Raw genomic sequence first — 12310 nt, forward strand, 5'->3', positions numbered from 1 at the left:
AGGGACCCCATATGCCAAGATGTATTAAATCAAAAGGATTTGGGGAAAAGTTGTTGGAAATAAAAGGTAGTTTTTTGTTTTTTTTTTTTGCAAGATGACAAATAGAACATGGGTTTGAAGAAGAAGAATCTGAAGAAAAAAAATGTAAAGTTTTATTGATACTTTTTGTGATTAACAAAGATGGATGGCCAAGGCGTGAATGCTATTGGTCTACATTTGTACAGCTATTATAATGTATAGAGGATGATGAAGCCGAAGAGCTTGGAAGAACATAATGATTGTGGAGCTTTTTAGCAATCCCAATTGATATATGATGTGTAGGATCCTGTATTAAGCATTTTTCAAAGTAAAAAAGAAAGGTGTTAGAGGTTGTGTTAAGAATTTTTTTTATAGATAAGTGGTTGAAGTGAAAAAAAGGAACATTTAGCACATGTTGTAAGGATATTAATGGACTAATATAGACTGTGCAGATTTGTCAACACCAATTTTTTTATTATTTGGTAGAGTAATACTAGTAGCAAAAGGATTTTCATCAAAGGAATGAACACACTTAATATTGAAAGCAATGTGATGTGTAGCACCATTATCTATGATCCAGAAATCATAGGAGAATAAGTGTTTGTTACCAGAAAAATTATTCAGGGCAGTGGAGTTTTCAGTCGTGGGGTTCGAGGTGGACGGTGTAGTGGCCAGAGTCATCTGTTGGTTCAAAATTGTGATCAACTGTTGGCAGTGTTGATGGGTTAAAGGTGCCAAGGGAGGCATGGTAGTTGAAGCTTTAAAAGCCTTTGATGTTGTACCAATAGAGGTATCAAGATGAGTTCTGCGATCAGAAGTGTTTGGTGCTTCAGTGGTGGATCGATGAGATCCATAATAAGGAGGAAAACCATGTAGAAAATAGCATTTTTCCTTGAGATGATCTGGTTGATGGAAATGAGTGCAAGTGGGTCAAAATTTCTTATTTCGAGAGTTCGGATTAGAGGAACTAGGGTATTGAGGATTGGGATGTATGGGGTTAGTGCTTGTAGGTTTGAGATTGATGGGAGGGTATGGAGTGTGTGTTGCAGCAATGATAGGGTTGAGTGGGCCTAATTTTCTTTGTCTCTCCTCTTGTATGATCATGGAGAATACTTTGCAGGGAGTGAGGAAAGGGTCTATCAACAAAATCTGAGCACGAACACCATGAAAAGATTCGTTGAGACCTGTAAGAAACTGAAGTACTTGATCTTGATTATGATGATCAAGATTGTTAGTAGAGGCAGCACAAGAACAGGGGATTTAGGGTCTTAGTTCGTTAATCTCATCACATATGGATTTAATCTTGGAAAAGTAAGTACTTACAGAATCTGCTCCTTGATGAATTCTGATGAGAGTTTCTCTGAGCTCAAAAATCAGTGGCCCATTTCCTTGGTCAAATCTGTTGTGTAGTTCAGTCCACATAGTTGTAGCAGATTCAAGATACATTATTCTTGTCTTCATTTCGGGAGAAACTGAATGGAGAAACCAAGACATCACTATTTGATTGCAAGTGTGCCATTGATTGTGATTCAAATCTATTGCAGGTAGAGGGGGAAGATCACCAGTAAGAAAGGCTGCTTTGTTCTTGGCTCTGGTGAAAAGACAGAAATCACGTCTCCAAGAGGGGAAGTTCATCTTAGTGTGTGGAGGGGCGGTAAGGTATAAGGCAGGGTGATCTCCATTGCCAATGAAGTAAAACCTCTGAACATCATCATTTTGGGGTCGTTCTTTTGAAGAGAGTGTAGGGAACCAATTAGAGGTAGAAACTCTAGGGCCATCACCGATTCATGCATAGGAGAAGCTTCTGGGTTAAGTGTTGTGCCAAAATTGACATTGTTGTCTGTGTGGAGAGGTTGGGCGTTGGTGTTCGTGGCCTTAGTGACCAAAGCAGGTGGTGTGGAATGAGTACGAGCCATTTCAAGAAGATGAAGAAGAAGAAACGTTGATAACTTCTGACACCATATTACAAAGTAAAGAAAAAGTATTTTTTTCATGAAAAATAGCTTAGAGAATACAATGAGTTGTCCTAGTCAATATGGTATGAACAAGCTATCAACTACGTATAGCTGAAAAAGACTATAAAGCCTATAACTAAAAATGATTACAAACCAACTGATAAAGCAAACTTATATAGCTTATTATCTAACAAAAATAGGAGTAATAGAGGGTTTTAGTAAATAGTAATACTATTGTCATTTCTTATCAAAAGAAGTAGCTTTCAAAATTCTCATTTCTTTCCAACACAATTAAATTGATAAAGCTTGTATGAAAATCTAACTAGCCAACCATCAATTCCCAGCTAAAACCACAGCCCAAATGATAACGCTAATACTTTACTCCTAAAACACCAAACCAAACCTTTCAATACCCAAAGCTCACACCTATACATAAAATACCACCAAAATCCCCAAAACCCAAAAAGAATGAATTGAAAGACCTTCAAGGAAAATTAGAAAACCCCACGAACCAAAACAAATATTACAAACTCAAAATCGAAGAACAATGCAAACCTTTACTGAGCTTGCTGACGAGCTTCTTAGCAATCTTCGGGGGCATGGCCCCCAACCTAGACAAATTGTCTGTGACAACTCGACCAACAACATCTTTGGGCTTGAGATCTTCCTCGAGGGCCATAGAAGGGAGTCGAAAGCAACATTGTAGGATAAGGAGCATGGTGGTGTAAGCTATTCTTGGCTGGGTCAAGAGAGTAAGAAATGACATAGGACTTGGTCTTCTTCACGAGAGGAGCAGAGGAAGAAGAAGTCTGAAACATTTTTTTAACGAGATTGGATATGGATTACAAATGGGAAATTTTAGTTTGTATGCTTGATAAAGGGTACTAATTAAAAAAATGCTAGGCATATTAAAGATTTAAAAATAATGCTACTTTTTGGCACTTTACCTAAAATACCATTGCCATTTTCCCCCTCACTTCTCACGTCTTACTTCTCTCTTCCCCCTCTCTCTCCCAGTTCACTCTCTCTCACCTCACGGTACCACCAACACCACCACCACACTAAATACTACATTTTGAACATATCTGGGCATGATTTTTGGAATTTTTTTTCATATCTGAAACTCTGAAATCTACAGAAAATTGACTTTGTTCGATGGTGGTTCAATGGTGCTCGATGCCAACTCATTTGGGCCTTCAAAATCATAATTTACATGAAAAAATGACTTTGCTCGATGGTAGTTCGATGGTTGTCCGATGGTGGCTTGATAGTGATCAATGCAATTCTTGCAAGAGACATAATTTTTCACTTGGATGCCCGTTTGGGGTGATTTTTTTTGGGTATTTTTTCAAGATCTACACGTTTTACATGCTCATATGAACATTTGTGAAGTGTAACACATGAAAAAAAAACACAAAAGTGCAAACATACCTCATGTTTAAGACATGTTTTGGTATGTTATTATGTTTTAAACTTCTCAAATGTTCATATGAGCATGTAAAATGTGTAGATCTTGAAAAAATACCCAAAATAAAAAAACATCACCCTAAATGAACACCCGAGTGAAAAATTATGTCTCATGCAAGAATCGTATCGAGCACCATCAAGCAACAATTGAACCACTATCGAGCAAAGTCATTTTTCATGAAAATCTTGATTTTGAAGGCCCCATTGAATGGTTGCTCGATAGTGCTCGATGCCAGCTCGTTGGGGCCTTCAAAAATGGATTTTTCATGAAAAAATGACTTTGATCGATCGTGGTCCGATGGTGGCTCGATGATCCTCGATGGTGATCGATGTGATTCTTGCAAGAGACATAATCTTTAACTCAAGTCTGTTTGTCGTGATTATTTTTTTGATTTTGGGTATTTTTTCAAGATCTACACATTTGACATGCTCATATGCACATTTGAGAAGTTTAAAACATAAAAACATACCAAAACATGTCTTAAACATGAGGTATGTTTGCACTTTTGTATTTTTTTTCTTGTGTTACACTTCACAAATGTGAATATGAGAATGTAAAATGTGTAGATCTTGAAAAAATACCCAAAAAAAATCACCTCAAACGGGCATCCAAGTGAAAAATTTTGTCTCTTGCAAGAATTGCATTGAGCACTATCAAGCCACCATCGGAAAACCATCGAACTACCATAGAGCAAAGTCATTTTTTCATGTAAATATGATTTTGAAGGCCCAATTGAGCTGGCATCGAACACCATTGAACCACCATCGAGCAAAGTCAATTTTCTGCAGATTTCAGAGTTTCAGATCTGAAAAAAAAATCGCAAAAAAACCCAAAAAGCATGCCCAGATCTGTTCAAAAGGATGTATTTAGTGTGGTGGTGGTGTTGGTGGTACCGTGAGGTGAGCGAGAGTGAACTGGGAGAGAGAAGGGGAAGAGAGAAGATAGAAGTGAGAAGTGAGAAAGAAAATGGCAAGGGTATTTTAGGTAAAGTGCCAAAAAGTAGCATTATTTTTAAATCTTTAACATGCCTAGCATTTTTTTAATTAGTACCCTTTATCAAGATCTACATGTGTCAAGACTGGGATTAGGATTTGTGTTGATGTAGAATGGGAAGGCTATTGCCTACGCGTCGCGGCAGCTGAAGGAATATGAGCAGTGGTACCCTACCCATGATTTGGAGCTAGCAGCGGTGGTATTTGCACTAAAGGTATGGCAACATTATTTTTATGGAGGGAAGTGCGAGATATACACTGATCATAAGAGTTTGAAGTATTTCTTCACCCAGAATGACCTAAATATGAGACAGAGGCATTGGCTGGAGTTGGTGAAGGACTATGCCTGTGACATCCTTTATCACCCAGGAAAAGCCAATGTAGTGGCAGATGCTTTAAGCTGGAGGGGCCCAGGAAAATTGTTTAGCTCGAAGTAGATATTGAAGGAATTAGCAAAGAAAATGACCAGAGCAAGGATAGATTTGGTAGTGGGCCAGGTAGCCAATATTACTTTATGGTCTACCCTCTTGGAGACGATAAGAGAGGGCCATTTGGGTGATACGCATTTGCAGGAGATAAGAGGGGATGTCCTAGCTGGAGTGGCTAGGGATTATTCCATTTCATAGACGGGTTTGCTAAGGTTTAAAGATCAGATCTGTGATCTGATGGATATAGGTATTAGATGAGAGATTCTCGATGAATCTCATACTTCACCATACTCACTCCATCTAGGCACCATGAAGATGTATCAGGATCTATGGACTTTGTATTGGTAGCCCGGGATGAAGAAGGACGTAGTTGAGTACTTAGCAAAGTGTTTAACCTGTCAGGAGATAAAGGCTGAACACCAGCGACCAGCAGGGTTGTCATAGCCTTTAGGTATTCCTAAGCGGAAGTGGGAAAATATTACCATGGACTTTGTAGGGGGTTTTCCCAAGATGGTGGGGAAACATGACTGGGTGTGGGTGATAGTAGACAGGTACACCAAGTCAGCTCACTTTCTTCCAGTGAGGACAATATATACTGTGGACCAGTATGCGGAGCTGTATGTGAGGGAGATTGTGCGTCTCCATGGGGTTCCAAAGTCTATAATATCAAACCAGGATCCCATAATTACCTCCATGTGTTTAGGGTGGTTTGCAGAAGGCTATGGGGACTCGGTTAAAGTTCAATACAGCCTTTCATCCTTAGACAGCTAGGCAATCTGAGAGGACAATTCGGATATTGAAGAACATGCTTAGAGCATGTGTGATAGACTTTGATGGGTCTTGGAGTAAGTATCTTCCATTGATTGAGTTCTCGTACAACAATAGTTATCAATCAACTATTGGAGTAGCTCCATACGAGATGTTGTATGGAAGAAAGTGTAGATCGCCCATTCATTGGGATGAGATGGGGGAAAGGAAGTATTTGGGACTGGAGGTGGTTCAGAAGACTAACGAATCTATTGAGAAGATCTGAGCTCGAATTCTTTCTTCGCAGAGTAGACAAAAAAGTTACACGGACCCTAAGCGTAGGGACGTGGAGTTTCAGGTAGGGGACCACGTATTTCTGCGAGTTTAGTCGTTGCAAGGGGCAAGGAGTTTTGAGAAAAGGGAAAGTTAAGCCTTAGATTCGTAGGACCTTTTGAGATCCTGGATAGGATCGGGCAGGTAGCCTACATATTGGCTCTACCCCCATCATTATCAGAAGTTCATGATGTGTTTGACATCTCAATGCTCTGGAAGTATGTGTCAGACATGACCTATGTATTAGGATACGAGGATCTAGAACTACAGACAGACTTGTCATATGAGGAACGACCAGTTCAGATCCTAGACAAAAAATACAAGGTTCTAAGGAACAAGACGATTCTTCTAGTCAAAGTCCTATGGAAGAATAGCAAGGTCGAGGAGGCGACCTGGGAGCTAGAGTCGGTTATGCAGGATCAACATCCCGAGCTATTCAGGTAAATTTTGAGGATGAAATTTTCAGTAGGAGGGGAGAGTTGTAATGTCCCATAAATGCTAATAAGGTTTAGTGCCTTGGTTAGCGTGCTAGGAAGGCATAATTGGATTTATGTGTGTGTTATTAATTGATTAGATGCGTGACTACATGGCATGTATGATTTATATGATAATATGAATGTATATGCATGTTTATGAGTATTAAATATGCATGTGGGGTCGTTCTTGTGTTTAAGGGCATATTTGTGATTTTGGCCCGTTGAGGGCATAAATGTGATTATATGCGTTAAATGATTGAGACCACATTATTATGTGGATATATTTGCAGTATTCGGCTCGAGGCAATTCTAGTGAGCAGATTAGCGGAATAGTCACAACGAGGTCTAATACCGGGCCCGGGGTGAGCCTAGGGGTATTTTGGGAAAATTAACGTATATTTGAGATTTTTTGAGTAACAGAAAATTGTTGGGCAATTAGTTGGACATGTCGGAATTAATTGGGAATTTGTAGCACGACTCGAGAAATTAGCGAGAAACAGGGTAAACGACCATTTTCCCTTAAGGGCAATAAAGGGCTGAGTTATCTTTAGGGGCATTTTGGTCTTCATGATTAAGGGATATAGTATAATAGGCTTCAGGAATAAGCCAGAACATATTAGCACTCATTGAGCAATTCTCTCTCTCACTTTCACGTTCTCTCCCCCTCTTGTGCATTGAGGACTTTGGAGTTTTGAAGAGAAGGCTTAGGAAATGAAGCTTGGGGACTGGAGAATTAAAGCTAGGACTGGTTGAGGTGCAGCTTAGGGGCAGAGTCATCATCAAGGTAAGGTTTAAGCTGTGAATACATGGTGGAATTCTGTTGTTAGTATAGGTGTTCTTATGTTTTTAAGTTTCAAAGGGGTTTTGCTGAATTCTTAGTTCCTATGAGGATTTTGGTTAGAATTTTAGGTGGTTGTGTTGCTCTAAGTGGACTACTAAGGTATAGAGGCTCAATTTGTGGTTTTGATGCATGTTATGTTGGATTTTGATGAGTTAGGTTGGGGAAAGCATATTGAAAATATGCAGGTTTCTAGGATTTTGGGCTCAAGTCGTGGCCTTGTTCTTCAGGTGTCGCGGCCCGTGTGTGCGAAGAGGCTGGGAGCCTTTGAAATTTTGGCCAGACTTTGTGGCGCAGGTAGAGGCGCATCACGGCCCGCATCCCCTAGATGAGAGCCTCGGGGCTCTCTGACATGTAGCGCGTCGCGGCCCTATGGGGTGGGCTGCGACTCTAATTGAGAGAAATAGCCAAGTTAGGCTTTTAAGTTCGAGAACTCAAACCTAAGTGTTTGGGAAGGATCCAACTACCCGGTTTAGTATAATTCGAGGTCCCGGAGGCTAGTATATTATTCTGAGGTGATTAATTGGTTTAGGTTTTGATGGTTATCCATTGTTACGCTGTGACTAGGTTATACCGCTAAGGCTCGGGGCTGAGGATTGTGCTCGGGACCGCTCTACATCCTTCACTCGGGACTCGAGGTAAGAAAACTGCACCCGGATTGTAACGCCCTGGATAACCAAGATAGTTACATTGTGTATTTTAACATAGTGCAAGACTTGCTAATAAAGTCGTTTGAACAATATTGTGATCATAAAGTCAACTATCAAGCTAGGATTAAAAGATTTTGGTCATAAAAGGCTAATTTTTCATTAAAACATATGGGATTCCAAAAGCAAAGTATAAGTGGTAATTTACAATCCCCAAAAAAAGTTAACAGAAAAAAAAGCCACTCTAATGGAAAAATACAAGATTTAGGGCTCTGTTGCTGTACTTTCCCTCGACCATGGCGGACGAGTAGCTGACTATGTACACTCTGCCCCCCGAGCTCTCCAACTCATGGTTGGTCCAGTTTCCCTTTGCCTTTACCTGCACCATGTAGCACCCGTGAGCGTAAGCCCACCAAGAAAGCCATAAACAGAAAATACATATAGCAACAGTAGTATTCAATCAATCTTAATACAAGTCATTCAGAAATCCAACAGAATATAAGTATCAAGCTGATAATGTTAAATAGGTATTTTCAAGCATATATTTTAATCACTAATACAAATGCTCAGGGTCGACGCCCTTAGGCCGAGCCCTCTGTTTATTAAGCTGACCCCAGCTCGCTTAGGCCGAGTCCACTATTTATTTAGCTGACCCCGGCTTACATTGGTCGAGCCGCGTCCAATACGCTAATCATTAGCCCTGGCTTCCTTAGTTCGTACATTCACATTTCACATAATAACAATACAGTTACACAACACACATATCCAGATACAAGGACCCTTAGTCCAAACACAACCACATGGGTGCAGTTTTCTTACCTCGAATCCCGAACGGAGAATTAAGAACTGTCCCAAGCACGATACTCAGTCCTGAGCCTTAGCGACAAACCTAGTCACAGTGTCAATGGGTAACCATCAAATTCTTAATCCAAAAAAATACTTAGGGAGCAAATATTAGCCTCTGGGACCTAGAATTCTACTAAACTGAGTAGTAAAATTCATCCCGAGCGCCTAAGTTTGAATCCCCGAGCCTCCTCGAGCCTAAAACCTTATTTTCCCTTAATTCCCCACTTAGGACCGTGAATTGCCCCTTAGAGCCGCGACGTGCCCCTTAAACAGAGGCCCAGTCCTCCCTGATGGAGGACACGGGCCGCAACTTGCACCCCTCCGAGTCACGGTGCGCCTGACAAACAGAGGCTCCCAACCTCCAAAACTCATGCGGGCCGCGACGCCTGAAGAACAGGGCCGCGATCCGAGCCTGTAAACCTAGAAAAACCAACTTCTCTCATCATTTCTCCATGAGCCTAACCTCAAATTCACACCCCAAACCTGGATTTAAGCCTAGAATTCACATCCTTTTAGTCTAAACATTATATCTATCTTATAATCAATTCTTACTCCTATTAAACACCCAAATTCAACCAAAACCTAGAATTTATACAAGTTCTAAACTCCAAAATAACTCAGCTTAAATCAGTAGATTAGGATTAGAACTCTTACCTGAGCTGATGGTCTAAAATCCTCAGAAACCTTTGATTGACCTTAGCCTAGATTTCCCCTAGCTCAAACCAGCCCAAAACCTTGAATTTCCTTCTGTTTTTCTTCAACTTGAATACACAAGGAGAGAGAGAGAGAGAGAGAGGAATACATGTATGAGGGAGAGAGAGAGAAGGCTGAGATTTCAGATCACTAGGGTAGTTTCTGGCTGAGTCTAGACTTATCCCTAGGTTAATCTCTTAACTCAAAAAGACCAAATTACCCCTTGAATTACTTAGCCCTCTATTGAATTCTAAGGGTAAAACAGTCATTTCCCAATTCCTACTCATTCCTCAAGTGTCCCTACCATATACCAATTAACCACGTCACGTCCAATTAATTACCAAATACTTATTCATTACTCGATCAATCCCAAAATATTCTCTAAATTCCCAAAATAGCCCCAGGCTCCCCCCGAGGCGGGTATTAAACCCTGTTGTGACTATTTCGCTTATCCACTCACTAGGACCGTCTCGAACCATATACTATAAGTGTATCCACATAATAATGTGGTCTCAACCATTATCATATATAATCACATTTATGCCCTCAATGGGCCAAAATTACAAATATGCCCTTATGAACAATAAATGGCCCACATGCATATTTAATACTTATAAACATGCATATAACATACCTACATAATCATATTAATCATGCATGCCACATAGTCACACATTTAACCAATTAAACACACATATAAGCCAATTATGCCATCTCGACACGCTAATCAAGGCACTAAGCCCTATTAGCAATTTTGGGTCATTACACGGGTTGTGAATGGGGCTGAGATTCCCTATAAATGAATATATATGTGAGATCATAAATGTATTTTTTATTTGAGAAATCTGAATAGGAATGTTTGTTTGTGCTGCTTTCGATTGCGTCTTTCGCAATCTGTTTATCTGTTATATTTTATGTGAAAGTCCGGCCTAAGGGAGTCGGGGCTGATGTTAAGCATGCAAAACGTAGCTCGGCCTAAGCGAGCCAGGATCAACTAAATAACTAGAGGGCTCGGCCTAAGGGCACCAACACCTAACTAATTGTATTGAAATTGAGTTATAAGTTTTGATTAAACTGTTTATTTTGCCTAGCTTATTGTTTGTATTCTGCTGTTGATTGAACTGGTTTATCTAAGTTTGCTATGCATGTACTGTTGTTATCTATGCTTGTTGAGTTTAGTTTTCTTGTTGAGCCTTGGCTCATGGGTGCTACCTGGTGTAGGTAAAGGCAAGGGAAAGCTAGACTAGCCATGAGTTGGAGAGATTTGGGGGCGATGTGTACATCGACAACTGCTTGACCGCCACGGCCGAGGGATTTATAAGGACTAGAGCCAAAAATGTATTTTTCCATTTAGGTTGGCTTCATTTGTAATTTACTTTTGAGGATTGTAATCGCCTTGTAAATATTACTTTTGAGATCTCGTGTACCAAACTCTTATTTGAATGAAAGTCAACTATTTTACGGTCAAACTCTTTTAACCCTAACCTGGCAGTTGACTTTAGAAACACGTTTATGTCCAAATGACTTGATTAACAAGTCTTGCACTATTTAAAATACATAGTGTAACAGTCTTGGCTATCTAGGGCATTACAACTGCAGCATCTCCAAGGCAATGTAGGGAATGCAAAGAGACAGAGACACTCGACTCGAGCTTCCCAAACTTGAATCGAAAAGAAAAAGACTTGAATCTCTCTCTCTCTCTCTCTCTCTCTCTCTCTCTCTCTCATAAGATCGTTAATGCTCGATAGTGGCTCGATATGAGTGAGGCATTAGAACTCGAGGGCTCGATATAAGCTCAATGTTAGCGCGATAGTACTATCTCGATAGAAATCATTTAGGATCGATGGGGAGGGTTTTCTCGATGGGGTTGATATTTGTTGGCTAAATAGGCTCGACATGAGCTTAATGCATATAGCTCGATACTGACTCGATAGAGCTTGATGGTGGCTCAACATGAGTGAGGCATTAGGACTGATTGTAGCTCGATATGAGTGAGGCATTTTGGCTCGATAGTGATTGATGATAGCTCGATAGTAATCGGTTAGGCTCGATATGAGCTCGATGCTCCATTGTTAAGATAGATTGATATAGCTCGATACTTACTCAATAGAGCTCGATGGTAGTGTTTACTTCAATTTTGCTATGAATTTTTTGACAATGTTTGCCCAATTCTGTTTAACTTTCTGTTTTCTTAGAAATTATTTTCATGTGTCAATGCAGATGCTGAAGTTACTTGTTCCGTTTCAAGATCACTTTCCTGGGCGAGTCACATATAGGGGTGGTAGGACTTTGGATGATATTAAGAAAAGGTTTGTGGAGCTTGGCCTGATAGAAAGGTCTAAGGAATCCCCTTTCAACCAATTCCTCTTGGCTTCAGAGTTTCATTTCTACAGAGTTTTGGTTTATCATCTGATGTTGACGAAAATAGCAAGTCAAATAGAAGATGAGGTGCATTTCTTTTTCGGCTCGAAGTCCTGTAGATTCATCATGGAAGATTTGCTCTGGTGACAGGATTGAATTTCAGTTCTACACCATCACAAGCAGAGTTGGATGAACGTTTGACCATTAAGTGCTTGATCAAGGAGTATTTCAATGATGCTGAGAAAGTAAAGCTCCTACAGTTGGAGAATACTTTCAAAACATGTACTGTCGTTGAAGATGTGTACAAGTTGGGTCTTTGTTTGTTGGTTAAGGGGGTTCTAAATGACATAGAGGGAAAGTTGAATATATGGCGAGATATTCTGAAGATGGTTGAGGACATAGACTACTTCTTCAACTATCCATGGGGGAAGTTCTCGTACAAGAGGTTTTTAAATTCTTGTAAGAATGACATGGAGCGCCAGAAGGCTAACTTTGAAAAGAAGAAGGA

At 40.1% G+C, this 12310-nt stretch overlaps 1 protein-coding gene across 1 annotated transcript; it reads right to left on the reverse strand.

The window, feature by feature from the left end:
• Positions 1 to 202: 202 nt before the first annotated feature.
• On the reverse strand, positions 203 to 1653 carry LOC133824130 (uncharacterized). Its single transcript, XM_062257003.1, has 2 exons — positions 1342 to 1653; positions 203 to 325 (listed from the first exon to the last, which is right to left on the reverse strand). The coding sequence occupies exons 1-2, from the start codon at positions 1651 to 1653 to the stop codon at positions 203 to 205; spliced, it is 435 nt and encodes a 144-aa protein (XP_062112987.1).
• Between the last annotated feature and the right edge of the window lie 10657 nt (positions 1654 to 12310).

Source organism: Humulus lupulus, chromosome 1 (assembly GCF_963169125.1).
Source record: "Humulus lupulus chromosome 1, drHumLupu1.1, whole genome shotgun sequence".
Classification (NCBI taxonomy): domain Eukaryota; kingdom Viridiplantae; phylum Streptophyta; class Magnoliopsida; order Rosales; family Cannabaceae; genus Humulus; species Humulus lupulus.